The sequence below is a fragment of the Adiantum capillus-veneris genome, chromosome 17 (genome assembly GCF_014529385.1).
Source record: "Adiantum capillus-veneris isolate H3 chromosome 17, ASM1452938v2, whole genome shotgun sequence".
Lineage (NCBI taxonomy): Eukaryota > Viridiplantae > Streptophyta > Polypodiopsida > Polypodiales > Pteridaceae > Adiantum > Adiantum capillus-veneris.
In genome coordinates, this window is record NC_140947.1 from 62677399 (window position 1) to 62704857 (window position 27459).

At 41.4% G+C, this 27459-nt stretch overlaps 1 protein-coding gene across 1 annotated transcript; it reads right to left on the reverse strand.

The window, feature by feature from the left end:
- Positions 1–5951: 5951 nt before the first annotated feature.
- On the reverse strand, positions 5952–12793 carry LOC147437366 (ELMO/CED-12 family protein). Its single transcript, XM_086486914.1, has 11 exons — positions 12636–12793; positions 12350–12547; positions 8120–8222; positions 7926–8035; positions 7681–7749; positions 7244–7359; positions 6966–7020; positions 6754–6874; positions 6556–6603; positions 6381–6475; positions 5952–6289 (listed from the first exon to the last, which is right to left on the reverse strand). Exons 2-11 carry the CDS (start codon positions 12488–12490, stop codon positions 6185–6187), a joined length of 963 nt encoding a protein of 320 aa, XP_086343040.1. The 5' UTR covers positions 12491–12547; positions 12636–12793; the 3' UTR covers positions 5952–6184.
- Between the last annotated feature and the right edge of the window lie 14666 nt (positions 12794–27459).

Below are 27459 nucleotides of genomic sequence, written 5' to 3' on the forward strand. Positions count from 1 at the left end.
CAAGTTTTTCATTGAAGTCATTGTCAATTGTGGCTTTGCATAATTCCTTGCACTGCGTTTTAACACTTTTGAGCTTCAACTTGGCAAGAGTTGCTCGAATTAGCTTTCTTCAAAAAATGTGTTTTTCCCACTCATTAAAACATGTTGGTCAATCTCATGGGCCTCAATTGTTTTCTTTGCAACAAAAATTGACACATTTTCACCGTCACAAGCAATTGAGTTGAGAAGCTCCTCCACCTTGGTGATTCCCTCCTGAGACTTTTGCAAAAGCTCATTGTATAAAAAACATAGTCAACATGGAGCTTTGAAACTCCATTAAAAATGCACATAAAAGCATACAATGTATACAATGCACATTGGATAGAGAAATAAAAAATATGGAGTTCGAGCTTCGTCCTCTAGTGCATAATTTGGTGTGTTGAGCATGAGGCATCTTAAGACACACGCTTTCCATTCTTTTACCTTCATCCCATCAAAAAAATCGTCATCATTGTCGACTCCTTGAACCACCCTTTGTAGAGATCTTCTGTGATTATCGTTTTCCTGGCTTGTACGCCTAAGGTGCAAAATGGATAAGAATTGAGGGAAACCCCTTGCTTGCAGCCAAGCAAACACTTTATGGTCTGTAAGTCCCCACCCAAGGGCCACTCCATGCCGAAGCTACCAAAACCCTCGACCTCGAGCTTCTCATCGTCAAGTTGGGAGTGTATTACTTTTATAATACATGGAGTTCTCTCAAAAACCCATGAAAGTACTACATTGGTCTCTTTGGGCACTTCATTTTCACGCAACCACCATATGTCCCTTTTTTATTGTACGCTAAAGGATAGGGAGGGAGATAGCTCAACAAAATCCTTTCACCTTGTTTTCAATAGGGATTTATCCATTAGAGTGACACTCAAAGTCTTGAGCCTTTCACTATTTGGCACTCATCAAGTTTCAACACAAAAACAATCTTTGTACCAATCATTGCAAAAAATGTAGGTAAAAGACCTTAGCCATCACAATCCATGCTAACAAGAATATAACCAAAATGAAAAAGTAAATTATGTCACATTATTGAGGTAACTCATAGAATCAAAGTATAACTTGTTGCTGAAGCCTTTTGAGGTCTACAAATATATTGTTCCACATTGTGTAAACGGACCCCTTCTCTAAATATCTTGAGCAATTTTGCTTAGCTTTTCTCCTTCTCTTTGGCGTGCATGTGGCATAGAGCAAAGCAGACATCATATCCTCAATAAATAGGTATGCTCTCTTGTAAGAAGCACATCTTTGTTTGTGTCCTTTGCAAGATTGATCTTGCATAGAATGGGAAACAGGTTCTCCACAATGCTTCAATCCCATAGGGCATCCTTAAGAAGTTGAAAAATAGCCTTCTAAGCCTTAGTGTTGATCCCAGCTTCGTTGCAAGTATGGTGCTTGTCGCCTTCACTCACCACATTTGCTAATTTATGCATCAACTCCTTGGTGACCACATAGGTGAACACAAGATGGAAATCACATCATGTGTTGAGACAACTAGTGAGATCTTGAGTCGTTAGTCTGAAGTAGAGACGTGAAAGAAAATGAAGAATAAATTACCTTGTGGATGTCATTTGTCAGCTGCATGATCCACCCCGCATATAAAAGTGTTTCAATGGATGCAAATGTACATTTAAGGTTGCACCAAGGGATGTTTCTTTCAAGTCCATGATGGTGTTGCCAATCTGTAAAATGTTCGCATATTTCTCCTATATTTCTTATCAGAAGGTTGCAATCTCTCTCTTCGAAGAGAAAATTTGGTTTGTAATATCAATGTGTTGTGTTGAAGTGTTTATCATCCACCAATGCAAAGAATCACTTGCACCCATAAACAACTGCTAACAATAGCCTACCAGGCATGCATGTACTCTCCCACCATATTTAAAAAACTTTGAGAGGCTAGTGAATGTTAAATGGAAGCGTTTCACTGGATCGTACGAGTAAAAATGACCATCTACCCAAAGGTGAAATTAAGACAACGTTGTTGTGATGATCTTTGTCCACCTACACATGCATCCTTTGATGCAAACTCCATGGGAAAGCAAATATGCAAACTTATGGTGTGTGAAGTATGTGGTGGAGGGACAAGGTTTGTGATGTCGTTGAGCACCATGACAACTGATCCTAAGAAAGCAAAGGAGGGGGAGGGGGAGGGGTGGAGAGGAGGGAGGGAGAGGAGAGGGAGGGGGGAGACGGGAAGAGAAAGGGGAGAGGGAGAGGAGGAGTATGGTACAAGGTTGTTATTGGAGAAAAAATAATAGCTATAGGTTATATGAAATGTATGAAGGAGGTGGATCAAACGTCTACCAAAACTTGATTGAGTAAACATAAACATACTCACAATCTAGAGGCCAACAAAAGAAATGCCTGGTGATTGAGCATCACAAAGAGGAACAATCCTTGCCTCATCTGCTACTACAACATCCACAAAGAACCTCTAGGCTTTGCTAAGGAAGTTGGAGTGACTCTTGAGCTTGTTGTGGAGAGAATATAAGAGACCTATCCACATCCAAGCCTTTGAGTGCCAACTTGAAATCGCTCTCTGAAACTCAAACACCATACATATGGAAAAAGCACGTGGATAGAAGTATCAAATAGTGGGCTAGTGTACTCAAGATCATGTGCATCAAGTGGGTTCAGGTACTGCTATTAAACATCGTTTCCTGTAGTCCTCATTTTTCTATGGACCTCTCACTCAGTGATCTTAGATAGTGCACACAGTATACATAGTTTTCTATATATCTCTCTCCACTCAAGTCATCATACCACTAATTTTGGGTCATAATTCCAAAGCGTGTAATTGCTCTCTGAATGAGTATGGTGTGGGATGTTGCTGAGAGCTAGTGTTAAAAACGGATGAGATCTGGGTAGTGAGTGTCTCAAGTGGTGTTGAGGGATGTAGCTGAAAGATACCATCATAGATATGTTGAGTGTACATATCAAATAAATCATGTGAGAAGTAGTATGTGTCGTGGAGTGTGTGGGATACATGCAGGTAGTATGTGTAGTGGGGGTGTGTTGTCAAGGGAGAGAGGTGCAAGTATGGTCACCCCCAATAGGTTTGGGTGGAATAGTGAGTGATGTGATCAAGTGGATTGCCTCCTAGATCCAAGAATGTAGTCCACTATGCTCCCTATCTCAAAGAGGGATGGTGGGATACATGTGAGACCTCTCATCTAACCACTTAGAAGCCCCTTATAGAGATTGAGACATTATTGTGATCCCAACCTTAGTAGGTGCTATCCATAGGCTATGAAGGATGTTGTGTTTGCTGAGATCCTCCTAATTTCAATCTCCAACTCGGATCTTATCAAGAGCCTGAAGCACTGTAGGCTCGTAAATAGTCATCTCATGCACTACTTGCTTTATGTTTGTCTCTTGAAGTCTCCCATGAGGAAGGCCTCTTTTAGAATACTCCATGATCCCCTCCGCATGATATGTGAATGTGAGAGGGTTTCACCATTCTCCTCCCCCTTATGCCCCTCTAAGTTTTGTCCTATGGCTCCTCTCCCACTATCCTAAACTTCAACCTCGACGGGGCGAAGTAGTAGAGGGTAGTGTGTTAGGTCCCCTCATGTATCTCTAGTATGATCCACATAAAGAGGGCCTCTAGATTGCAATGATCTATATCCAAAGGCTCATGTGAAAATTTAAAGAAGCTCAATCCTTATTGAACAAAAATGAGCCGAGTTTTTCCCTTTTCAAAAAATTCTTGTGTCTTCATATATATATATATATATATATATATATATATATATATATATATATATATATATATATATATGATTAACCTTTAGTAGAGAGTTTGATGTGATATAAGATACACAATCGTAAAGGAAATCCAAGGTCTGACATAAGCTACCCAATAATGCCTAATAGACTAGATGATTTGGTGTTATTCACATGTAAAACATGCACAATAAAAAAGTAAGAAACAAACCAAGATGGTTGTTTCAAAAGAGACTAGATCAAACATTTTCTAGCAGCTGAGATTGAACCAATATGAATAGCAAACCTTCCAAGGTTGCTTAGCATGCTGAGGGTGCATAAGATATATTGTCATGATCAAAATACTTGATGATATAAGGTTTTCTATCTACCCAAGAACCAATTGACACAATTATTTAAAAATATATATTTTTGTTGTTGGTAAGCATAAACCAATGTCACCATCATACCTCCAAAATCTTTATTGGTGTATAAAAGCAATGTATAAGCCTCACTACTTTGTTCGGAAGGTATATTTTCTAGACTCTATGTTTTTAATACATGATGTTTCAAGGTACTTTTTCAACTAGTCTACTTAATCTATTTGAATTGCATGCACTGTGTCAATTTGAGCCCTTCACAATAGTCCAAGATGCTTTGGAAGAACGAACAACTTGATGTTCTAAATACAAGCTTAATGTTTATTCAAAATTCCAAGGTTGAGAATAAAAAGGGGTACCTTTTCAAATTGATATGGACAAGTAAATCTCCAATAGCTACTTGCTAATTTAGAAATTTTCACTGCTATAAAACTTGTTTTCTTAGTAAGTTGTTGAAACCTTCATGAAAAGATGTTTTATGCATGCAGGTAGAGTTATCCTAATAACTTTTTATGATTACGAATTATTTATTTACGTAACTTGTTAACATAGTTTGTCATTATGAAAAATGGACCTCAAGAAGCAAGTTTTTGCAAGTGAGGATTCAAGCCAAGTCTTGACTTGAGTAGTGCGTATACATATCAATATTCCAACATTGTAATGAAACCCAAGGTTTATGCTAAACAAAGTAGTGAGGGTTTATACATTGTTTTTATACACCATTAGAAATTCTTACCTTTCCAATTCCACATCTTTTGTTGAAAAACAATGTCAGATCATCAAGTCTTTTGTGCCTTTTTTTTTTGTAGCTTGTGGGAAACCTAACATGTTGTGCAACTTTAAGAGATATACTAGCGATTATAAAAATGAACAGATGTGTGAAAATTTTAAGAAAACTATTTATAGGTGTACTACTCGTTTGCTTAAATTTCATGTCTTAGAAAATGTGTGTTGTGAGTACATAAAAAATGTAAAATTGTGTAGGTCAAATAAGGCAAGATTCGTTTGTAGGCAAAGTAGAACGTTCATCTCATGTAATTGTGTACTTTTAAAGTGTGTACTTTTTGGGACATACTAGCTCCGGATCTATTATATTCAAGCATTATTGAGATTCCTCCCCCTGCAACCTTACCTCCCTTCGAATCTCTCTCCCCCCCTCCCCCCCCCCCCCCCCCCTTTCTCTTACCACAAAAGGCAAATGTAGGACTTGAACCCTCACCGAAGCGCAATGACTTCACGTGAGTTGGGTTGACCAGACAGGCGCCCATGATGCTGGTTTGGTTCCCTTTACAGTTCAAAAAAACATGTCATTTTGGGCTCAAGATTGCAAAAATATACTTTTTAGCAGATACTATGTTCAAAGCTCTCGAAAGGATTAAATGAGAAGATTTTTTCCACAGCATATTGAATATCATAACAAAAACACACCTTGGCCTGATACCAAACTAGTTTTAAGCATCTTCAAGCCTATCTCATTTGTTTCTTTAGATAATTAGAATCCTCACCAAAATATAAGCTCAATGCTAGCAAAAGGACAAACTTCGACAAGAGGGTAACTACGAGGAAAAAAAACTTCAACCTACAAGTATAGCTTGCTTACACATTAATCCAACTTGGCATACCAAGTATTGACAGATCATAGGCAAAACAAAGATGCTGAATGTCTGCAACAACAAGCACAACTAGGTTCTCTGTACAGAACCATGCGAGGAACGACCAAAGCTTCAGTACCATCCCTTTTAGACCATTTTAGTTGACTTGAGCACTGGCAATGAAGGGCTTACTTAGACAACAACACAAGCACACCACACACAAAAGAGTTAAATCAATCCAAAAATATAGAGCTATGACCGAAGCTTCAAATTACGAGTGTCAAAACCAATGCTCTCCTCATTGCTTTACATTTGTTGCCCTCCAGCCCACTTCTCTCATTCTGTAGCGGGCCATTTAGAATGGGACAACGGTTGGCAAAGAAGTGAAAACACTGATATATTTGGATATTTTACAAAACCCTTGATGGGCCTTCATGAATAAAATCACCCCATAACTAGGGTGTATACAGTGCCATCAGATTATGGAGGACGAAGCAAGTTGAACCCTGGTAGATCTTGCACACATGTGACATCGTCCAAAGAGATCTCTCTCTCAAGCTGCGCTTGTGTTGCCTTTAATACGGCCTGCAAAATCAAACTCCCGTTTGGGCTATTTATGTCAAGAATGCAGACAATGGCTACAATTGGCAACACATTAGAAGATTAGATGGCATACATTGAACTCCATATATGAAGCCTTCATTGCGAGCCATTGTGCATCCATCATCTCGAATGCAACACAGTAGAGTCTATCAAAAGCGAACTCATCCTCTACATAAATACATCACTCAAATCAGAGATGGATAAAGCACTAACTAAAATGATTTCTGAAAAAGCTGAAAGGTAACAACCTTCAAGCAGCTTGACAAACCGCTTTCCACTCACAGTTTTTGGTGTCACTGCGAAAAACAAAGAAAGAAAAGTGGGGTATGTCCATTAGGTCATCGGACCACTAAGCTTGCATTCACCAGCACTTGACCAGAATCAATACTGGCTGGATGCTGATTTCCACTAGCTTTGAAGCAATGAACATCTCAAGGATTCCTAACCTGATCGCAGGTCCAGAATCTGTATCAGCATAAATGAGATATTGATACCAGCAACTGCAAATGGATACTCCCATGTAGCCCTGCAACCTTCCTCCTTATGAAGTAATTTCTTAAAAGATCTCTGCACATCCACACACATACCGTCATTCACTCACAACCGTATAGAAAAAACAGAAAAATTCCAACATTAGAATCTCAGTTCAAAAGCTTACAGGGTACTCTTTGGCAAAGAAAAGCAAGTTTTCGAGGGAGATAAACCCACCACCTCTGCAATCAGAACAGGTGTTATAGGCTAAGTTGAGCATAATGGCTTTATTATTCACAATAACGAGCGTGATGAGACCCATATCAAGAAAACAATACATGCTCCTACAGAATACCTTATGTTTATCTGTACAGATCAACAATAGTCACACTAGTTTGAGGCATCCATAATTTCCATCCATTTATTGAACTAATAAATCAGCCTTTTTGCAATGGGACAGTGCACCTGAAATCAGTTGAAGGATCTTTGCCTTGCCATCCCATATCTTTCCACTGCTCTGATACAAGGTCAGTCAATTCACGATCTGGGAAAGATACTGTCCACAACTCTCTTAGAGCATCCTGAAAACAACACTCTTTCTGAATTTCTTTGTATATTCAGACAGATCAACTTTCAAATGGTTACATCTAATGACAACAACCCCGGCAAGCACAAAAAATTGTGGGTCTGCATGAGACCGGCTTAAACAAGCAGTGGACACTCAAGATTATAAAAGGCCTTGTCCTGCATCAGGCCTCATGATTTCATAAGTATTACTGTTAATGGCTCAAATTTAAGGGCAGGATATTTTTAACATGAGGATTTTTTTGGAAAAACAACAAACAAAAGCCCCAATAAAGATGCGTGTTCTCATACAAAATATTGCCCTGGAATGGCCTCACCTGATGCCATAGATGTGTACCATCAAAAGGAAGTTCTATACGTGCTTGAAGAAATCTCAACCTTTCCTCCTGCAATCAAGCAAAATATATGAAGTTTATGGTTGAAAAGAACAGAGAGTAAAAAGAAGAGGTTCCAAGTAACCAAACCATGTACGCCCCAGAGTAAAATTCTCGCTAGATTTTTTTTGTCAACCTAATAGAGAATATTTGTTGTAAAAACGACAAGAGGCTCTGAGTAATTGTACCTGTAGTGGAGTAAATTCCAGGTCATCACTCTGCTCGTCAGACTCAGATTGTCTTGGTGCACCCCAGAAAATAAGACTTCCCGCTCGAGAAGCTGGGCCAAATAGTGCAGCTGCATGATATAAAGTGTATTAAGCATTGGCACTTTCACAAACACTTTTGCCACACAATTACAAAGGCACCAATGTTTACCAACCAAAGAACTGTGCCCATTGTGCTAGTAATCGCACAAAGATCTGACTCCAAACAAGTTGTGCTTCATGTTTCTTATCCTCCCAGTCAGCATCATCGTCCTCAAGCTTCCAACAGTGATGCTCTAGTTAGTATTCATTTGTTCGAACAACATAATCAAAGGTAAATTATTGGCCTGTAAGTTCATCAAACCAGTATCAAGCAACGAGATACAAGACAGTCAATAGAAGGTGCCATCCGTTGATACCAAAAAGACAGTTTGGTGCAAAGAACAGCAGCAAGTGGTGCAAAAAGTAGCAGAGCAGTACAGCCACATCAGCCAACTGCCACCATAGGATAATGATGTGGCAGTGGACTGCCCAGGGGTAATCTGCAATTGGTACCAAAATCAATGAAGGTGTGGTGAGGAGGGAGAGAGAGAGAGAGAGAGAGAGAGAGAGAGAGAGAGAGAGAGAGAGAGAGAGAGAGAGAGAGAGAGTTTGTGACGTGGCAACAACAGAGGGTTAGGGTTTTTAATAAACTTAGCCCTAACCCTCCCAACTTAAAAACTAGGGCTGAGGGGCCTAAACCCTTCAAAATTATCAATGCAAAGGTCTTGCTGATGTGGCACCTGTAAGTGTCACGTGACACATCCAACCCTATGTGTCCGTGGACAAGCTACTTCATAACAAGGGTTCAGTCAGTCCAGTCAGTCTAAATTCGCAAGTGTTCTGGCACTTTTGTGAGTCTGTTCGCAGACCGTGCATGTCCAAACACTTAAATTAGATGCATATCCTCTGGTTGCACACAGCATGACCATCAGATTTTAGTCAGATCCCATCAGTAGCATTTTTTTAGTGCATAGACCTATTTTTCCTATTTTTGACATTTTTACTTATTATTTTTAAGTGACTTTTGTTGGAAAGTAGGTAGGGCAATTTTGCTAAGTTAATATATAAGCAAATCTGAGTCAGTCTCGTCATCCCCGTCGTCGACATCGACATAGCCTAGAATTGCATCAATCACATGCATCCACTTTGTACCAGTTTGTGCAATCAATAGTAGACCACTCTCGCCAACGAGAGTGGAGCCTTCGGAGGAGGGTTTTACAACGTCTTTGGTGTCATATTCTCCTCTTTCTCTATCGAAGAAGAAGTCCTACCAACTTATGGGGACCCTGTCTGATGGGGCCCCAATGACATAAAGGGATTAAGATAAAGCAAGACTCACACACACACTCACGCAAAGTTGATGACGTGGCAGGTTGTACGGATTTTCGTAAATTACGCTGGCAGCTTTTGGCATTGCTTTTGGAACCAGAAGCTTTTGAGTTTTGAAGGCTTTTCACTGTAACTGCTTTTCAAGCCAAGGGCCTTTAAATATGAGGTTAGGACTCATTCTCTGGTATGCTTCCTAGAGAAGGTGCAGAGTCTGGAGTTCCGGCTTGTACTGTGTTGATGCAATATAAAGAAATACCGAAAGGGGCGCCAAGGTTTGGGCGCCAATACTCTCTGGGGTGGAATTCCGCCACTCCGTGTCGCGTCTCTCTCTCTCTCTCTCTCTCTCTCTCTCTCTCTCTCTCTCTCTCTCTCTCTCAGTTCAGTTGTTATTGAAGTGTTAAAAGTCTGTTCAGTCTGTTCTTTTCTATTGGCACGTGGTGCACGTCTTGTGACAGTTCCAACAGTTTATCGTCCTCTAGTTCCAAAGATATTTGACATGGGAGGCCATCTAGTAGTTCAAAGAGGAGAGCTCGTCCTCTTTGACGATGAAGAAAAGAACAAGAAGACCAAGAAGTTCAAGAATGGGGGTCAAGCGATCAGGTTTGATACATTTTCAGGCTACCAGGACGCCCATTGAGCCCTTGAGTTTATATAGCAGGTTGACCTCGCCTTCTTGGGAGGTCGGTTCTCGGAATGCTCCAAGGTGCGAAGGGCGGCATCTTCTTGAAAGGAAATGCGAAGACATGGTCTACTCTGTTATTACGCAAAGAAGCACTTACGAAGTGGGTAAAATTCAAGAGAATTTTCACTTCAACCTTGATAACCGAAGAATATGAAGAAGTTGTCATCACGGCTTGGCATTATTTGAGAATGACTAAGAAAGACACATGGGATGACTACTACGAGAGGTTTTGCGATACCTATTTGCCAGTGTCCTCGTTTCAAAGGATCACTCGGGTTTTGCTGTGGTTTTCCAAAAGAGATTCCACAATATTGTCTGCAACAAAAGTCTGATTCTATTCGGAGACTTATGGGACATGCCAAGCAAGGTTCTGGAATGCATGCCGGCTCATTGACTTATCCTACGGACAAGCTAGTGTCCACCTCAATAGGGCAAGAGTCATCCAGTGAAGAGAATGAACCAGGGGAACCAAATGAAAGTTCATCAGTGCATTGCAAAGAAATAAGGGAGTCGAATGGTAGTGCATGCGAGGGTTTCTACAAACCACAAATGCAAGTTCATCAAAGGATTCCGGAGAAGAAAGAAAATCACATGATAGTGCATCTGAGGGTTTTGACAAAGCCAGGGAATCAGCTGATGGTTCATCAAAATATTCTGACGATTAACATTGAAATGCCAACGGAAACGGGAGGCTAGCGAGGCTACCAACATGTCCCAAGGCATAAGAAAAGAAAGTAAAGGGAATAAGTTGGTAGATGAGAGAATTCCAAAGATTCAGATTGAGGTGCCAGACGACAGGGGAGGCCAGCAAGGCTACCAATAGGTCATAGGGCACAAGAAAAGAACAGAAAGGTAAGCTAGTTCCATTGGATAATTTGGTCAAGGGTACTTTTTGGAGGAAGAGAACATTGCAAATTCTCTTCAAAGAGAGCTGTACCTTGAAGCTTTTGGATTATTAGCAGTGTCTATGCTAAAGCCTAAAAGTTACCACTGCATGTGATGTTCGCTCATTTCTGGACGTGTGTCAAAGCATATAGTTCAATTTTTAACGATGCAGCAAAGAGTGCTTTCGAAGTGCTCAAGGTAGTCATCACAAAGGCACCATGCCTTGTCCTTCCCTCTTGGGACGAGCGCTTTGACTCTCCTTTCTATCTCTCTACATCTCTACCTCATCTCTCTGAGTCTTTTTCTCAAGTAACTAAAAAAAAACCATCAATAATGCAAAGTTGCATTCACTAACGCAAGAAATAACAAAGAATTGTGGAAGTGTGAAATTCTTGATTCTACCTACTCTCTGAATTCCGCCGCATTCACTAACGCAAGAAAGAACCAAGAATTGTGGAAGTGTGAAATTCTCGATTCTACCTACTCTCTCAATTCCGCCGCATTCACTAACGCAAGAAAGAACCAAGAATTGTGGAAGTGTGAAATTCTCGATTCTACCTACTCTCTCAATTCTGCCGCATCCAACACTTATCTAGATAAGTATATAATGAAGCCTAAGAGACCTCACTTTCTCAATCTCGAAAGAAGAAGAAAACGCACCCTATCCCCTCCTTGCCTTGCATTTTGTGGGAGAACGTGGCCCATCCCTAGAATCTGCACTTTGCTCTTATGTATACTTGGGGTCACTTTCACCACCTCAAATTTTGAGTTTTCTATACAAACTTCACGATCATGGAGTATAAGGACTAATGCACATTTAGATTTGTCTCATTGGTTAGTTTGGCCTCTCTTAGACATAAATATGATCTCTCTCTTTCTCTCTCTCTCTCTCTCTCTCTCTCTCTCTCTCTCTCTCTCTCTCTCTCTCAGCAGACTTCGGAGTCCACCTATACCAGAGGTATATTGACTCACAAAACCATTGAGCTTGGGAGAGCTAGACGCCCACATCTACGAGGGCCACCACGACATTGACGGAGGATCCATTAGAGGAAGAGGACTATTCTAGCCCTACATGGGAGATGTCCAGTACGACTATTTACAGAGGCAGACATTGACGATGCTCTTCAGCGACTCATGCAGTACATCCTCGGACAATGATGTTCATTTAGCTTTCATTTTACGTCATTTTAATTTGTACTCAGACATTGTATTAGATCCACCAAGATTGTATCAATTTGGTCTCTTAGGTCACTTTGGCATTTTGAAGACGTTTCATATAAAATTTCACATCATCTCTCTCTCTCTCTCTCTCTCTCTCTCTCTCTCACACACACACACACACACACACACACACACACAAAAAAAAAAAAAGTAGATCAATGTGGTCTCTTGGATTGTTCTCAGATCATTGATATTTTTTTTTCTTTCTTACACACAAAAACACACACAAAGAGAGTGGAAGACTCACAAATTTGCTTCTAATGTCAGGATCAGAGCGGCTTAAGAGCGGTTCATTAAGATCACCAGAGTCCCCAGAATCTAGACGCTCATAAGTATATCCTCCAACGTCTTCGTGGCGAATTCGTCGCCGCAAGTTTCCAGAATTCATACTTCTGCTATTCGTATAAGCTCCTCTAACCTTCTGAATTATCTCAGCTTCTCTAATCTGCAAAATCAGAGACCGCACCCAAGAAATGCACGCGTGAGAGAACATAAATTGCAACAAAAAAAAAGAGAATTATGAGTGTTTCAACCTGTTGGGAGCTCCGTGACTAGGTGGATGTATGGGTGTGTGTTGGCTGTGGCTGTGGCCGTGAGTGTCTCTGTTGGGGTGTGTGTGTGTGTGTGTGTGGGGGGGGGGGGGGGGGGGGGGGGGGTGTTAATGGTCGCGTTTCGATGCACAGAAAAAAGACACAGTGCTTGCGAATAACGATCGCGCGAAGCGTGCGAAAGAGGGCGAGAGTACGTGCAGGTTTCATCTCTCGTATACACAAAGTTAACCTGTCGGATAAAGTATGGGCGGTCAATTGTAAAATGCATGATGGGACATACTGGCGTTACTAGAGAATCTCTCGAGATCCCTTTGTTGCTCACCCCCTTCGAAGGCATTCACTCAAAATTTTTTACTTCGTTAGCATATATGCACATTGAAAAATCTGGAAGCACCTTTGTCCACGTGGCTGGCATTTTGTAAACATTTGCAAGCTTTTTTAATCACAGGCAACGCTTGCTTTTTAGCGCTGCTTTATTAATTGCAGGAGGTAGTCACAATTGCAGCACGTCGTCCATCGCTACACGCACTCTATTGATCCAAGCACACTGTGAAGGAAAGACCTCTGCAGAAGGCTGAGGTGCCAACATGGGTGAGAGAATTCTCGATGAGATTGCTAGTCAGGGGTTGTTGCCTAATGTTGTCATGTTTGGCAGTGCTTTAGTTGATATGTATGCCAAATGTTATGCCCTCACGGAAGCACAAAAAGTTCAAATGGGCATCCTCTCCACGACGTCGTCTCTTGGAGCACGTTCATTGCAGGATATGCCCAAGCTGGCCATGGCAAGGAAGCTTTGGGTTGTTTTTACCAGATACAAAGTAAAGGTCTTTCTCCAACTACAATCACCTATGCTTGCACCTTGAAGATGTGTGGCATTATTCGAGGCCTTCAAATGGGTGAGAGAATTCACAATGAGGTTGCTAGTCAAAGATTGTTGGTGACACATGTTGTGCTTGGAAATGCATATGCCAAATGTGGTGCCCGAATGAAAGGCAGAGGCTATTGCCCAATGATGTCATGTTGCAGGTCTGTGCACCAGGGTACAAGACGCCCCTTCATGGGCTGGTTCCATCAGTGCTCGACGAAGGCTGTTTTACGCTACGAGCTGAGCCAACAAGGAGGCTGTTAGTTGTGCACTGTCAAGCAGGTGCAGGGAGCAAATTCGGCGTAGCAAGACATTAGTCTCTCACTCTTATTTGTTTTGAGCTTTGATGCCCGCATTGGGCTGTGGTACTAATCCCTCTCATTAAGGGTCACGTTGGCATTGTTGTTGGGGGAGCTGTAACGCAACAAGGCTGATTATTGCAGGGTTTTACAAGCAGATTGTTGAGCAAGCCATGAAGAAAGGCCTTTCCACTTGATGGGCATCCTTTCTGGGATGTCTCTTGGAGCACGTTGATTTCAGGATATGCCCAACATGGTTGTGGCAAGGATCATATGTGAAGCAAAGACCTCTCTATACAGGCAAGCACTTTGAAAGCATCAGGCTTCCTAAGATATTGACATGGGTGAGAGATTTCATGATGAGGGTGCTAGTCAAGGGTTGTTCATAAAGATGTCGTTCTTGGTAGGGAAGACCTCTCTCTAAATGCAAATCTCCTATGCTTGCACCTTATAGGCCTCTTGTTGTCTGCAAGATGTTCACATGGGGAAGAGAATTTACGATGATATTCCTCAGGGGCTGTTGGAGAAACATGTGCTTGGCAAAGCTTTGGTCGATATGTATGTCAAATGTGGGGACCTTATAAAAGCACATAAAATTCTTGATGAGCTTTATGTCCAAATGGCATCTCTCGGAATGTATTTGCTGCAGGATATGCCCAGCATGGCTGTGGCAAGGAAGCATTAAGATGTTTTCACCAGATGTGAAGGAAAGTCCTTTCTTCATGGCTAAGATGTTTTCACTAGATAAGCACAACATGGTTGTGGCAAGGAAGCATTGAGATGTTTTCGCCAAATGCAAAGGAAAGGCCTTTTTTCAAATGCAATCACCTATGTAGTCAGACGCTGTGAGGGGTCCATTGGAGAAGCATGTTGTGTGTGGCAATATGATGGTTGATATGTAGACCAAATGTGGTGCTCTTATGAAAGCACGAAAGAATTTCTTGATTGAATTTTTTTCTAAAATGCCGTCTCTTGGGGCATGTTGATTGTACGATATGCCTAACTTGGCTGTGGCAAGGATGTTGTCTCTTAGAGCGAGTTGGTTGCAGGATATGTTGATCACAATTGGGCCTTTCTCCAATAGTCGAAGTGGTGCTATTAGTGACAAATGTTGTGTCTTGCAGCGCATGAGAGGTTCTTGAGGTTCAGGCCAGAAAGCTCTAGTCTATATGTGAAGCGAGGGCCTCTCTATCACCTACGCATGCATCTTGAAGGCATGTGGTTCTATGCAAGGCTGATATGGGCACCAAAATTCACAAAGATGTTGATTTGAAAAAAGATGTCATGCTTGGTATTGTCTCGGTCGATATGTATGCCAAATGCGGTGCAATTGAGAAAGCATAAAAAGTGCCTAAGGAGCTTCTTGTCCTAAATGTTGCCTCTTGGAATACACTGATCGCGGGATGTGCGCAACAAGAGTAGGGCAAAAATCTCTAAGTCATTATCATTATCAGCTGATGCAAAGCAAGCGTATCTCTCTAAATTCAGTCACCTATACTTTCGTCTTGAAGGCTATGCTTACATCTTGAAGGCATGTGGCTCTATGCAAGTGCTCGAGGAGCTTCTTGTCTAGAGTGTAGACTCTTGAATGCACTGATTGCAAGATTTTCCACATAGGGGCAGGGCCAGAAAGCTCTAATATGATTTTAGCAGATGCGAAGTGAGGGCGTCTCTCCATTTGCAATCACCTACACATGCATCTTGAATGCATGTGGCTCTACACAAGATGCTGATGCAAGGAAGCTCTAAGATATTTTAATTAGATGCGAAGTGAGGTTTCTCCCTAAATGAGGTCTCTTGGAGTGCTCTTATAAGAGGATATGCCCAGCAAGGGTTGGCAGAGGAAGCTCAAAACTGTTTTTGTTGGGAAGCAACATGAGGGAAACTCCCCACAATAATTGTCTTTCTCAGTGTGCTCATTGCATGGATTGCTGCTCAATGACTCTTGGAAACATGTTGTGCTTGCCAATTCTTTGGCTCATATGTATGTTTTGGTGCCCTTGGTCAACATGTATGCCAAATGTGGGACGCCATGGAGCCCTCGGCTGTTTCTAACAGATGCAAAGTGAGGGCACGTCTCAGATGCAATCACCTATGCTTTCGTCTTGAAGGCCTATGATGTCATAAAATCTAATATCTAACTAACCCAAATGATTTTCTCATATTAAACTAATCATTTAATGTGGGAGAATAAACAGAACACGAGTTAGAATAGAGACATGTGCTTTATATTTATCTCAACATGGGACCAAAGGCAATGGGTCCAAATGGGAGATGGTTTAGCAAAGAGCAATGCCAGTTAATGGAGCTTAAAAGACCTTAGGGTTAGCTTCATTAAAGACCTCCAGAGGTTAGTGTTAAAGTCCTTAGACCTATGACCTTAGGCAAGCTAGGGCTGAGCTTGAGGTGGGAACCCAGCCCAAGCTTAAGGTGTTTGTCGTGCTTGCTCACTAAGGTGCTTGAGGTGCTTGTCGTGCTTGCTGGCTAAGGTGCTCGAGGTGCTTGTCATGCTTGATGAGTGAGGTGCTTGAGAAGCTTCCCATGCATGGGGGGTAAGATGCTTGAGGGGCGTGAGTCAAAAAGAGACCCTACAAAGGAAGGGGCAAGTCCCAAAGCTAGGGGAATCTTTGACTTAACCTCCCACTCACCCAAAGGGCACCCCCTACCTCAAGGGACACATGGACACATGTCAGGATCTCCCTATGCTTAACCACATGGTGTGCTTGAATCCTATTGGTTTGGCTAAAGAGGGGTCCAATGAGCTTTTAGTTGAATTCAATAGTTATCTAGATATTATCAAGCCCTCTCTCTCAAAGGGGCAAGGAGGGCATTCGTCCAAAGCCTACCCTTGTTTCTTGATATGATTTATGCATGTGATTGGCTAGGCTTAGAGGGGTCCAATCATAATCAAGCTTGAGCTACAAGGGGGCTTGACCAAGCGAAGCAAGGGGCTTGCTTAAGGGGTATACACCATCTCAAACACTCATTTTCACACATTCTCACTTTATGAAGTACAAGAGCTCCTTCTCCAAGCTTGAGAAGTTGAGAGCCTACACCAACACTCTTGGCTATGGAATGCAAATCCAACCAAGAGCCATGCTTCAATGTTATGCTTGCCATCTTCTTCATCTCCATTACTATGTTGTGCTAAGCTCTACGATTAATGGTATGAGAGGACACTACTTCTTTCTCGTATGTTACTTCTTCTTCCTCTTCCCTACCCTCATTGTCTGCTAGGTCTCTCCACCTTCGAAGGTGTTTGAGGTCTTGGGACTGAGGCGGGGGAGTTAATGCTTTCATTATAAATTTAAGTTATGGGCATAATTGTGGTGCATGAAGCTCTCTATCTTCATTGCACCATCAAGGTCTCAAGGAACACAAAGCTTGTATTGTACCAAGTCTCTCTTTATGGGAGAAGCTATAATACAAAAGCCTTCTAGAGGGGGGATCGGTTCTACATAAATCCGGTCCTCAACTATTGTCAAGTTCTCTAATTCTCTTTCTTGCAAAGCATTGTTCATGCCAAGCTAATTAAGTATAATGGTTATGTTTCTACCTCTAATCAAGTTCTCTCTCTATTTTCTCAAAGTATTCTCATAAAAATGCTCACTACAGTTCTCTTAATTTGGTTATTCTCAATGTTCATAGTCCAATTCCGTTAGATTGGTATCAGAGCGGTTTCTCTATTCTTGCTTAAGAAGAGAGGTCCTTAAGTTTTCCATGAAAGTTTGGACCTATTCATTGCATGAGGGTAAGTGGGACAGGATTCTATTAACTTAGTTGAAAAGGACTTGGTTCAAGGTACCCCACCGCTGGGAACTATAGACTTAATAATGGAGTCTTTCTTGGCTTGCCTTCGGCTTAACCATTATTGAGCTATTAGCAAGCTCAACAGGAACCATAATAAACCGATCAATGTTAGCCCCTCTCCACTACTCTTTGCAATCAACAGTCTTTAAACCAGGGGTGTGGCTACTTGAGAGCTAATTTTAAAGGTAAAGAAGAGTAGCAACTAAGGTTTTTGAGGTACCAAAGCACAAAGTAGCATATACATAAATTTAGTTAGCATGGCTGACAATAATAAAGAGAGTAGAATGAATACTGACAACTTTGATTTTGCACATGAAGGTGCTACTACTGATGCCCCAATGTTTGTGAACTATCTTGTTACTAGGTTGCAACAAGCTATGAGCAACCCTGCCTTGCGAGACAAAGTTACACAACAACTTTGTGCTCGTGGGATTTCCCTACCTCTCCAGAAGAGAGAGAGGTTAGGAAGCCTCTTGTTGAGACTTCCAAAAGAAGACTCTCTCCGATAAGAAAAGAGGAGGAATCCAATGAACGAGAAAGAAGTGAATCTCCAAATTCCTTTGAAGATGTGGCTCCATGAAGACGGAGGTCTCGACAATCCCCAACTCCTCCCAAGAGGAAAAGATCATCATATAGTCCTTCTCCTTATCACTCCAAAAGGGAAGAGAGGAAACAAAGGAAGGAAAAGGCGAGAAAGAGGTCATCCTCTTCTCCTTCTTCATCACCTTCCTCCTCTTCTGATCAAAGTAGCGGCTATTCTCCTAGAGAATACAAGAGGAGAGGACATCGCAAATCCTATCCTGCTTCGAAAAGGTCCCACAAGCTTAAGAAGTTCAAAGAGGGAGAATATAGTATCTCTTTTCTCACCTATGATGGCACCTATGGTGCTACTAACAAAGTATTGGCCTTCATCCAACAATTTGATGTGGCCTTTGGAGACGAGGGCTTCACTTAATCCTCCCTGGAAAACTCTGAGTTTCTATCATGAAGCAATTCCTTGCAAGCGACGCCAAAGATAAAGTGCTCACCGAATGGTGGAGTTTGAAGCTACTCTCCAATGAGTCTATCCACAAATATGTGGAAAAATTTTGGGATTTACATCTAAAAGCTACAACCTTTCAAAAGATAGACTTCGTCGAGGAAAAGCAACAATTTTGTGCGGGATCACCTGAAGAAATGGCAGAGTATGTCAGCTCACAATAGCTTGGTTCTATTACCGAAGTCATCCACCACACTATGGTTGCTTCTAGTATTAATTTCCAACAAGGGGCTAAGAGGAATGCCAGGCCCCTAGAAAACAAAGATCAAAATGATTCAAAGGGGAAAAATAATGCTCAAAGTTCTTCCTAAGGCAATTCCAATAACACCAACAACAAAATTAAGGAGAAGGGAGTCTTGGGAAAAGCCTCTAGCTCTTCAAGAGAGAGTTTACTTTTTACCTTTAAGTGTGGGGAGCAAGGACATGGCTATCATTCTTGCCCCAAAAGAAATGCACGCAATGAGACTTTTAGAGCTTCCATGGTCGAAGCTCCAAAAGAGGATGCTTATTGCAAAGGGTCATCCCTTTCCTATACTTGGAAAAAGGTGAGGGAGCATGATGCCTTCATCCTTTTTGACCATGGCTCTACTCACAACTTCATATCAACGGAGATGGCCACAAAGCTGGACATATAAGCTTTCGAGATGGGAGATACTGTAATTGCTGATGGAGCTTTCAAGGGACACCAAGCCTCTATTACTCACTTGATTGGGAAGTTGAGGCTTCATGTCCAAAGCTACGTCAACAAAGAAGAACTTTATATCTCATCCTAGGGGCACCATGGTTCAATCGCATGGTTTCCAACATGAAGTTCCCAAAAGGAGAGTCTACTTCACTTACATGGAAAAGAGCATGTATATAGATGCTAATGAGTCCGGTCGTACTATACCTCTTGTGAATTCACCGGCTTTTGATAAGTCAATGAAAAGCTCGGTTTCCTCGTACATGATTCTTGTCAAAGAGTCTCTAAATAATATAATGTTTTAAGAAAACAAAGTGGTAGGAATCGAGAAGAATTAGACATGTCTAATTTTCTAAATATATTTCAAGATGTATTTATTGATGACATCCCTATGGAGTTACCTCCAAATCGAGGGGATGATGACCATAAGATAGAGCTTCTATCTGGGGGCTCACCGCCTAATAAACCTCCTTATAGAGTTTCAAGCTCAATAAGAGGAGATTATGAGGCAATTGCATGAACTGCTAGACAAGGGGATGGTGAGGCCTAGCTCCTCTCCCTTTTGTTCACCAGTCCTACTAGTGCAAAAGAAAGACGACACATATCATATGTGTGTCAACTATAGAACACTAAATCGGATCACTATCAAAAACAGATTTCCCGTATTGCGGGTAGAAGATCTGTTTGATAAGCTATAAGGCACTACTACTTCAAAAAGGATTGACCTAAAAAGTGGCTATTATCAAATAAGTAAAGTGAATGAAAATATTGTAAAGATTGCTTTTCGTACAACATTTGGTTTTTATGAATATTAGAATATCTTGTCATGCCTTTTGGTTTGACAAATGCTCTAGCCACCTTCAATCGCCTAATGGAGAAAATCTTTAGAACCTACTGCAAGTTCAATGGAGTGTTCTTCGACGACATTATCATCTACTCCAAATCTTTGGAGGAGCATAAACAACACCTCCAAGTAGGTTTTCAAGCTATGATGGAGAATAAACTTTTCATTAACCAAAAGAAGAGTGAAATTTTCCTCCAAGAGATTCAATACTTAGGTCACATTATCTCTCAAGATGCTACTTGTATGGATCCAGCCAAGCTTGAGGTAATAAAAGGATGACATAATCCAAGGAATCTACATGAGGTACGAGGCTTTATTGGTATGTGTGCATAGCTAAATTCTCCCAAATAGCAGAACCATTACATGACTTGACAAAGAAAAATGTTAATAACATATGGACTGCTAAGGACCAAAATGCTTTTGACAAGCTTAAAGAAAAGCTTACCTCTCAACCCGTGCGTACACTATCGGATCTCTCAAAGCCATTTGAGGTCCATTGTGATGCTTGGGGAGATTGACTTGGAGCACGTTTGCTTCAAGAAGGGCATGCCATAGCATATGAGAGTCGAAGACTCAATTCCAATGAGCGAGTATTGGGCATCTACGAGAAGGATCTGCTAGTTGTCCTACATACCCAAGCTCTCCGATAAACAAATGAGGTGAGCAAATTTTCTTTCGCAATTCAATTTTCATATTGCTCACATTGCTGGCAAGCACAATCAGTAGTTGATGCACTATCACGATGGCCAAGAGCCAATGTGGTGTCCATAGCAACTCACAATGATCTATCTTACATGATAGATGAGTATGCTATTGACCCCAATTTTAAAGATGTAATTTCATCCCTTGCCTTAGGGAAGAAAGAAGAACCGTTCACCTTGCAGGATGGTTATCTTCTCCATGGCAATAGGCTATGTGTTACTCACTCTCTTCATGAGAAAGTGATGTATGAACTCCATGCTCCTCCCTATGCACGGCATAGAGGGATTTAAGCTACTCTTTGAGAAAAAGAGAGATATTTCTATTGGCCTACCAACAAAATGGACATACAAGACTGTGTCAAAATGTGTGGTATGCCAAAGGACAAAGTATGATAGGGGGAAGCAACCTAGATTGCTCCAACCTTTTTCAATACCTAATTCACCATGGAAGAGCATATCCATGGATTTTATCTTTGGATTGCCCAAGTCCATCCATGGGAATATGAGAATATGGACAATAGTAGACAAGTTTAGCAAACAAGCAAATTTTTATATATGTCAAAAATGCTATCAAGGTACACCACATGGCAACCCTCTTCATATCCCAAATTTTTAAACAACATGGCTTGCCAACATCAAAAGTGTCAGATAGAGATCCTCGAATGACTGGTAATTTTTGGAAGGGTCTCTTTGAGAATCTAGGTACTAAGCTCAATTTCTCTTCGGCCTATCACCCACATACAGATGGCCAAAGTGAAATAGCCAACCTTACGATTCTAGATCTACTTAAGACCTATGTTACTGAAGTAGATCAATGTTCACAATGGGAAAAGTACCTACCTCTTGTAGAATAACACTTTCCATACTACTACAGGGAAGGCACCTTTCGAAATCATTGAAGGAAGACCTAAGAGTCCCTTACTACTTAAGGTACATGGGAAGATCTTCGTTGCCAATGAATATAGCCGAGACCTACAATAATCTTTCCAACAGATTAAGGCGGCTATATCCATCTCACAACAAAGACAAAACGTTGCTGCTAACAAGCACAGAAGGGCCTTAGCTTTCAAGGAAAATGATTGGGTCCTACTCAAATTTCCCAAGGCTCGATTGAGGCAAACTACGAGAAAAAATTCTACGGGCCACCAAAAGTATTATGCTAAACTAGCAAAAAGCCTATCAACTCAAGTTGCCCAACCATTGGCTCATTCACAATGCTTTTCATGTAAGCCTAATTAAGCCTTACAAAGGAGATCCATCACAAGAAACAATCATTGACGATTCTCCCGAGATCAAAGATCAAGAAGAGGTGCTTTAGTTTGAATAGATTCTTTGACATGAAGACAAGGTACTAAGACATGGTAAGATTATCCGATTCTATCTTATTAAGTTCAAAAACTATCCTTTTGCAGATGCTAGATGGATGCAAGGAACATAGCTTAAGGATAGTATGAACCTTGTCAATGCTTATAATGCTACATTAGAGTAAGAAAATGTAAATACTTTTTAAATAGAAATGGTTTTTGTCTTATAAGACTAGTTCTCTTTTTATTGTGCACAAAATTAAATCGTATGCATGCTTAGAATCATGTTTTTGATGACGACGCATCTCAAACTCCAAGTAGAATTTGTCACTCTACTTTGGAAATATGATATGGATTCAAGAGTTGACATGCTTGCGGCAACTAAGTCCCCCAAGCACCAATTGGATTAGTCATCCATTTTGAATGATGTCGTAGGGTAAAAAGGGATCCTCTACCCGCTAAGAAACTCCGACTAATGACTAAGACTTTACCTCCTCTACCTCATAGTCGAGGACGACTATGATTTCAAGAGAGAGGTAATGTCATAAAATCTAATATCTAAATAACCCAAATGATTTTACCATATTAAATTAATCATTTAATGTGGGAGAATAAACAAGAACAAGAGTTAGAATAGAGACATGTGCTGTTAGATTTATCTCAGCATAGGACCAAAGGCAATGGGTCCAAATGGGGGATGGTGTAGCAAAGAGCAATGCTAGCTAATGGAGATTAAAAGACCTTAGGGTTAGCTTCATTAAAGAACTCCAGAGGTTAGTGGTAAAAGTCCTTAGACTTAGGACCTTAGGCAAGCTAGGGCTGAGCTTGAGGTGGGAACCCAACCCAAGCTTGTGGTGATTTTCATGCTTGGTGACTAAGGTGCTTGAGCTGCTTGTTATGCTTGCTAACTAAGGTGCTTGAGGTGCTTGCTGAATAAGGTGCTTGAGGTTCTTGTCATGCTTGATGAGTAAGGTGCTTGAGAAGCTTCCCATGCATGGGGGTAAGGTGCTTGAGGGACTTGAGTCAAAAAGAGACCTTACAAAGGAGGGGGCAAGTCCCAAACCTAGGGGAATATTTGAGTTAACCTCCCACTCACCCAAAGGGAACCCCCTACCTCAAGGGGCACATGGACACAAGTCCGGATCTCCTTATGCTTAGCCACATGGTGTTCTTGAATCCTATTGACTAGGCTAAAGAGGAGTCCAATGAGCTTTTAGTTTAATTCAATAGCTATCTAGATACTATTAAGCCCTCTCTCTCAAAGGGGCAAAGAGGAAACTTGTCCAAAGCCTACCCTTGTTGCTTGATATTCTTTATGCATGTGGTTGGCTAGGCTTAGAGGGGTCCCGATCATAATCAAGCTTAAGATACAAGGGGAGGTCCGACAAGCTAAGCAAGGGGCTTGCTTGAGGAGTATACACCCTCTCACCCACTCATTTTCACACATTCTCACTTTGTGAAGTACAAGAGCTCCTTCTCCAAGCTTGAGAAGTTGAGAGCCTACACCAACACTCTTGGCTATGGAATGCAAATCCAACCAAGAGCCATGCTTCAATGTTATGCTTGACATCTTATTCATCTCCATTACTATGCTACTATGCTATGCTAAGCTCTATGAATAATGGTATGATAGGACACTACTTCTTTTTCGTATGTTACTTATTCTTCCTCTTCCTTACCCTCATTTCCAGCTAGCTCTCTCCACCTTTGAAGGTGTTCGAGGTCTTGGGACTGAGGCCGAGGACAAGTTAATGCTTTCATTAGATTAAATTACATGCATAATTGCGGTGCATGAAGCTCTCTATCTTCATTGCACCATGAAGGCCTCAAGGAACACAAAGCTTGTATTGTACCAAGTCTCTCTTTATGGGAGAAGCTATAATACAAAAGCCTTTTGGAGGGGCGACCGGCTCCACATAAATTTGGTCCTCAACTGTTTTCAAAATATCTAATTCTCTCTCTTGAAAAGTATTGTTCATGTCAAGCTGTGCATCCCCAAAGATATCAAGCCCTCTCTCTCAAAGTATCTAATTATCTAGATACTATCAAGCCCTCTCTCTCAAAGTCTGTTTTCAAAATATCTAATTCTCTCTCTTGAAAAGTATAATGGTTATGTTGCTACCTCTAATCAAGTTCTCTCTCTATTTTCTAAAAGTATTCTCATAAAAATGCTCACTACAGTTCTCTAAATTCCGCTATTCTCAATGTTCATAGTCCAATTCCGTTACATGTGACACTGCCTTGATGTCCGGAATGTCGTCTCTTCAAGTGCTTTTGATTGCAAGATATGATGAGTAGTGACAGGACCAGGAAGCTCTAGCTGGCTAGCTATTTTCAAGATGCAAAGCGAGGGCATTTCTCAATGTAATCACCTATTCTTGCATCTTGAAAGCATGTGGCAAGACGTAGGAGCAATGATCACGTTGGTGATTTTTTTTTTCTTGGGAAAGCACCAAAGAGCTCTTGAGGAGCTTTCTGTCTAGAATGTCGTCTCTTGGAACACACTGATTGCGGGATATGCTTAACATAAAACGTTCTGGGCTGTTTTCAACGAATGCAAAGTGAGTGTCTCTCTCCAGATGTGCAATCACCTATGCTTGCATCTTGAAGGCATGTGGCATTAGGCAAGATGCTAATATGGGCAAAAGAATTGTTGATGGCATGAGAGACCCGGAAGCCGACGAAACAGGCACTATGTGTGCCAACCTATCCCTAACAGCAACCTCATCGCGATATGCATCCTCATCAGGAACCACCTGACTATGCATCATCATGTCAGCATCGTCTGGAAAAGGCATATCTGCTGAGAATGACTGCAAAATAAAAAAATTAGCACCACTGCAATCATACACACCTATCTGAAGAACAGTCACCCTCAAACGTATCGGATGCATCATAGAACAATGTATCGGTCTCTTGCTCAACTGATGTCACTTCAACTGATGACTCACCAAGCTGTGCATCCCCAAAGATATCACAGTCTGCGTGAACGTCACCACAAGACATATGCCAACCTTCTCTCCATGTAGCACATTCGCAAAATAGACACGCCTCGTCGCTTGCTCCAAACATGGCTGCAAATACACAGAGACTACACTGCCTCGTGTGTCAGAAATATGCAAAGTGTATACTAGACCACTCCTAGCACCTCTAGCTATCACCAGTGATCCCCTATGCATATGAAATGAGCGCTCTCCAAGCAGTACACAATGTCCACTGCTTTGCAACTGACACACTTAAATGAGACTCTGACTGAGTCCTAGTAAACGTGCATCTCGTAGCGTAAGCAATGCATCGCTAGGTAAAGACATGCATACATCTCCAAAACCCTCTATGTCATATGTTGAGCCATTAGCAAACTGCACACAACCAAGTCTCCCACTAGAGAAAGAGAAAAACAAATCACGACGTGGCATCACGTGAAAAACTACATGCTTGTCTAGTAGAAAACACGTAGACAATGTGCTATCCCAAGACACAAAGTTATCTGAAGGCAAAAGCTAGACTCAAAAGTGACATGCCCATCACATGCATACTCTCTAGCATTTGTTCTTATAATAGCACCACACATATGCCTCTTCTGTTGCCTCATATGCCTAAAGCAACGTCACCTAATATGCCCATCATGGCCGCAGTGCCAACATGTCAGTCGCGATCGTGAGCGAGAATCACCTCTAACCTGAAGTGTCTCCATATCCATGCTAAAACTATGGCAAACAATGCTTGAGATGTAGCATTTAATGGCCTAGTAACTTGTGTGTAGCAAAAAATAGCATAGACATAGTGAGAATTTCATTAGAATAGATTTTTCTAATGAGCATAACAAGAGTGCTTGGGTGGAGAGAGCAACAAAAAGCATAACACCTAGTTAGATAGGCATGAACAATACTTCAAAAGAGAGAGAAATTAAGCTATTGACAACAGTTGAGGACCGGATTTTCATGGAGCCTGCCCCTCCAAAAGTCTTTGTATTATAAGTTTCCTCCACCAAGGGAGACATTTTACAATACAATTCTTTGTGTTCCTTCAATAACTAGCTAGTGCAATGAAGATGGAAACTTCAAGCACTAAGCAAACACTTATAAAACACAACATCAATTGCCTTACGGTCTCAAACCCAAGACCTCACACACCTTTGAAGATGGTGAGAGCTAGCGGGGTATGAGAGTAGATTGAGAGGAAGAAGGAGTAGTCTTACGAGAAATAAGTTTATCTCCTCACATAATCAGTCATAAAATCTTAGCATAGCTTAGTAATTAGCATGGTAGAGGCGATGAGCATGAATTGAAGCTTGGATCTTGGTTGGATTTGCATCACAAAGCCACGAGTTGGTGGTGTAGGCCTCCCTTCTCACAAGCTTGGAGTAGATGATGAGCTTTCCATTAAAGCTTGAGAAGGGGAGAGAGAGTCTTCTTGCTTCACACATGAGCTAGTGTGAGTGTGTGTGGAATAATGCCTTTGAAAAATCAGCCCCCTCTCTCTCTTGGTCGACCCCTCTTGCTAAATCCTCATGCTGGCACCTCATTGGACCTCTCCAAGCTTAGCCAATGAAAATTGAGAAGCATAAGTGATAGCCTTGTGACATGTGTCCCCCTTTCCCCTTTTGTGAGAGCTTTAGGTAATTAAATAATGCAGCTAAACTCTCATTGGACCCCTTTGTCTTATGGCCAATAGGAATCAGACAAGCCATTGGGCTGTTGAATGCTCATTGGACCCCTTGGAAAACTGTCCAATAGTCTTCTAGAGAGCTTAATTCTTATTGGTTCTTTTATCAAGTGCTTTTAAATGAATTAAACTAGATTTACTCTAGCCTAATTCTCATTGGTCCACCTCTATGGCCATCTAATAAGATTTAAGTGCACCTTGTGGGCAACTGGGCTAGGGAGCTGACATGTGTCCCCTATTCCCTTTGTGTGAAGGAAGCTTGTGAGTGTGTGTGTGTGTGTGTGTGTGTGTGTGTGTGTGTGTGTGTTTCTCTCTCATCCCCTACTTACAGGGCTTGCCCCCTCCTATGTAGGAGCCTTGAAGACTTTTTGGCACACTCACTAAGCATCCAATTTTACTAAGGTTGACCATTGGACACAACCTTTGAATTTTGGAACCTTAGCATTTTGGAAGTCTTAATGCGTTGAACCTTAGGGTATTTAAAGCCCATTGTTGCACATTGCTCTTTTGCAGATGTCCCCCCCCTTTGGATCCATATTTTCCCTCCTTTGGATCCCTATTGTGGCCGGTCTGCCAGCTTAACCAATATTCTAGCTT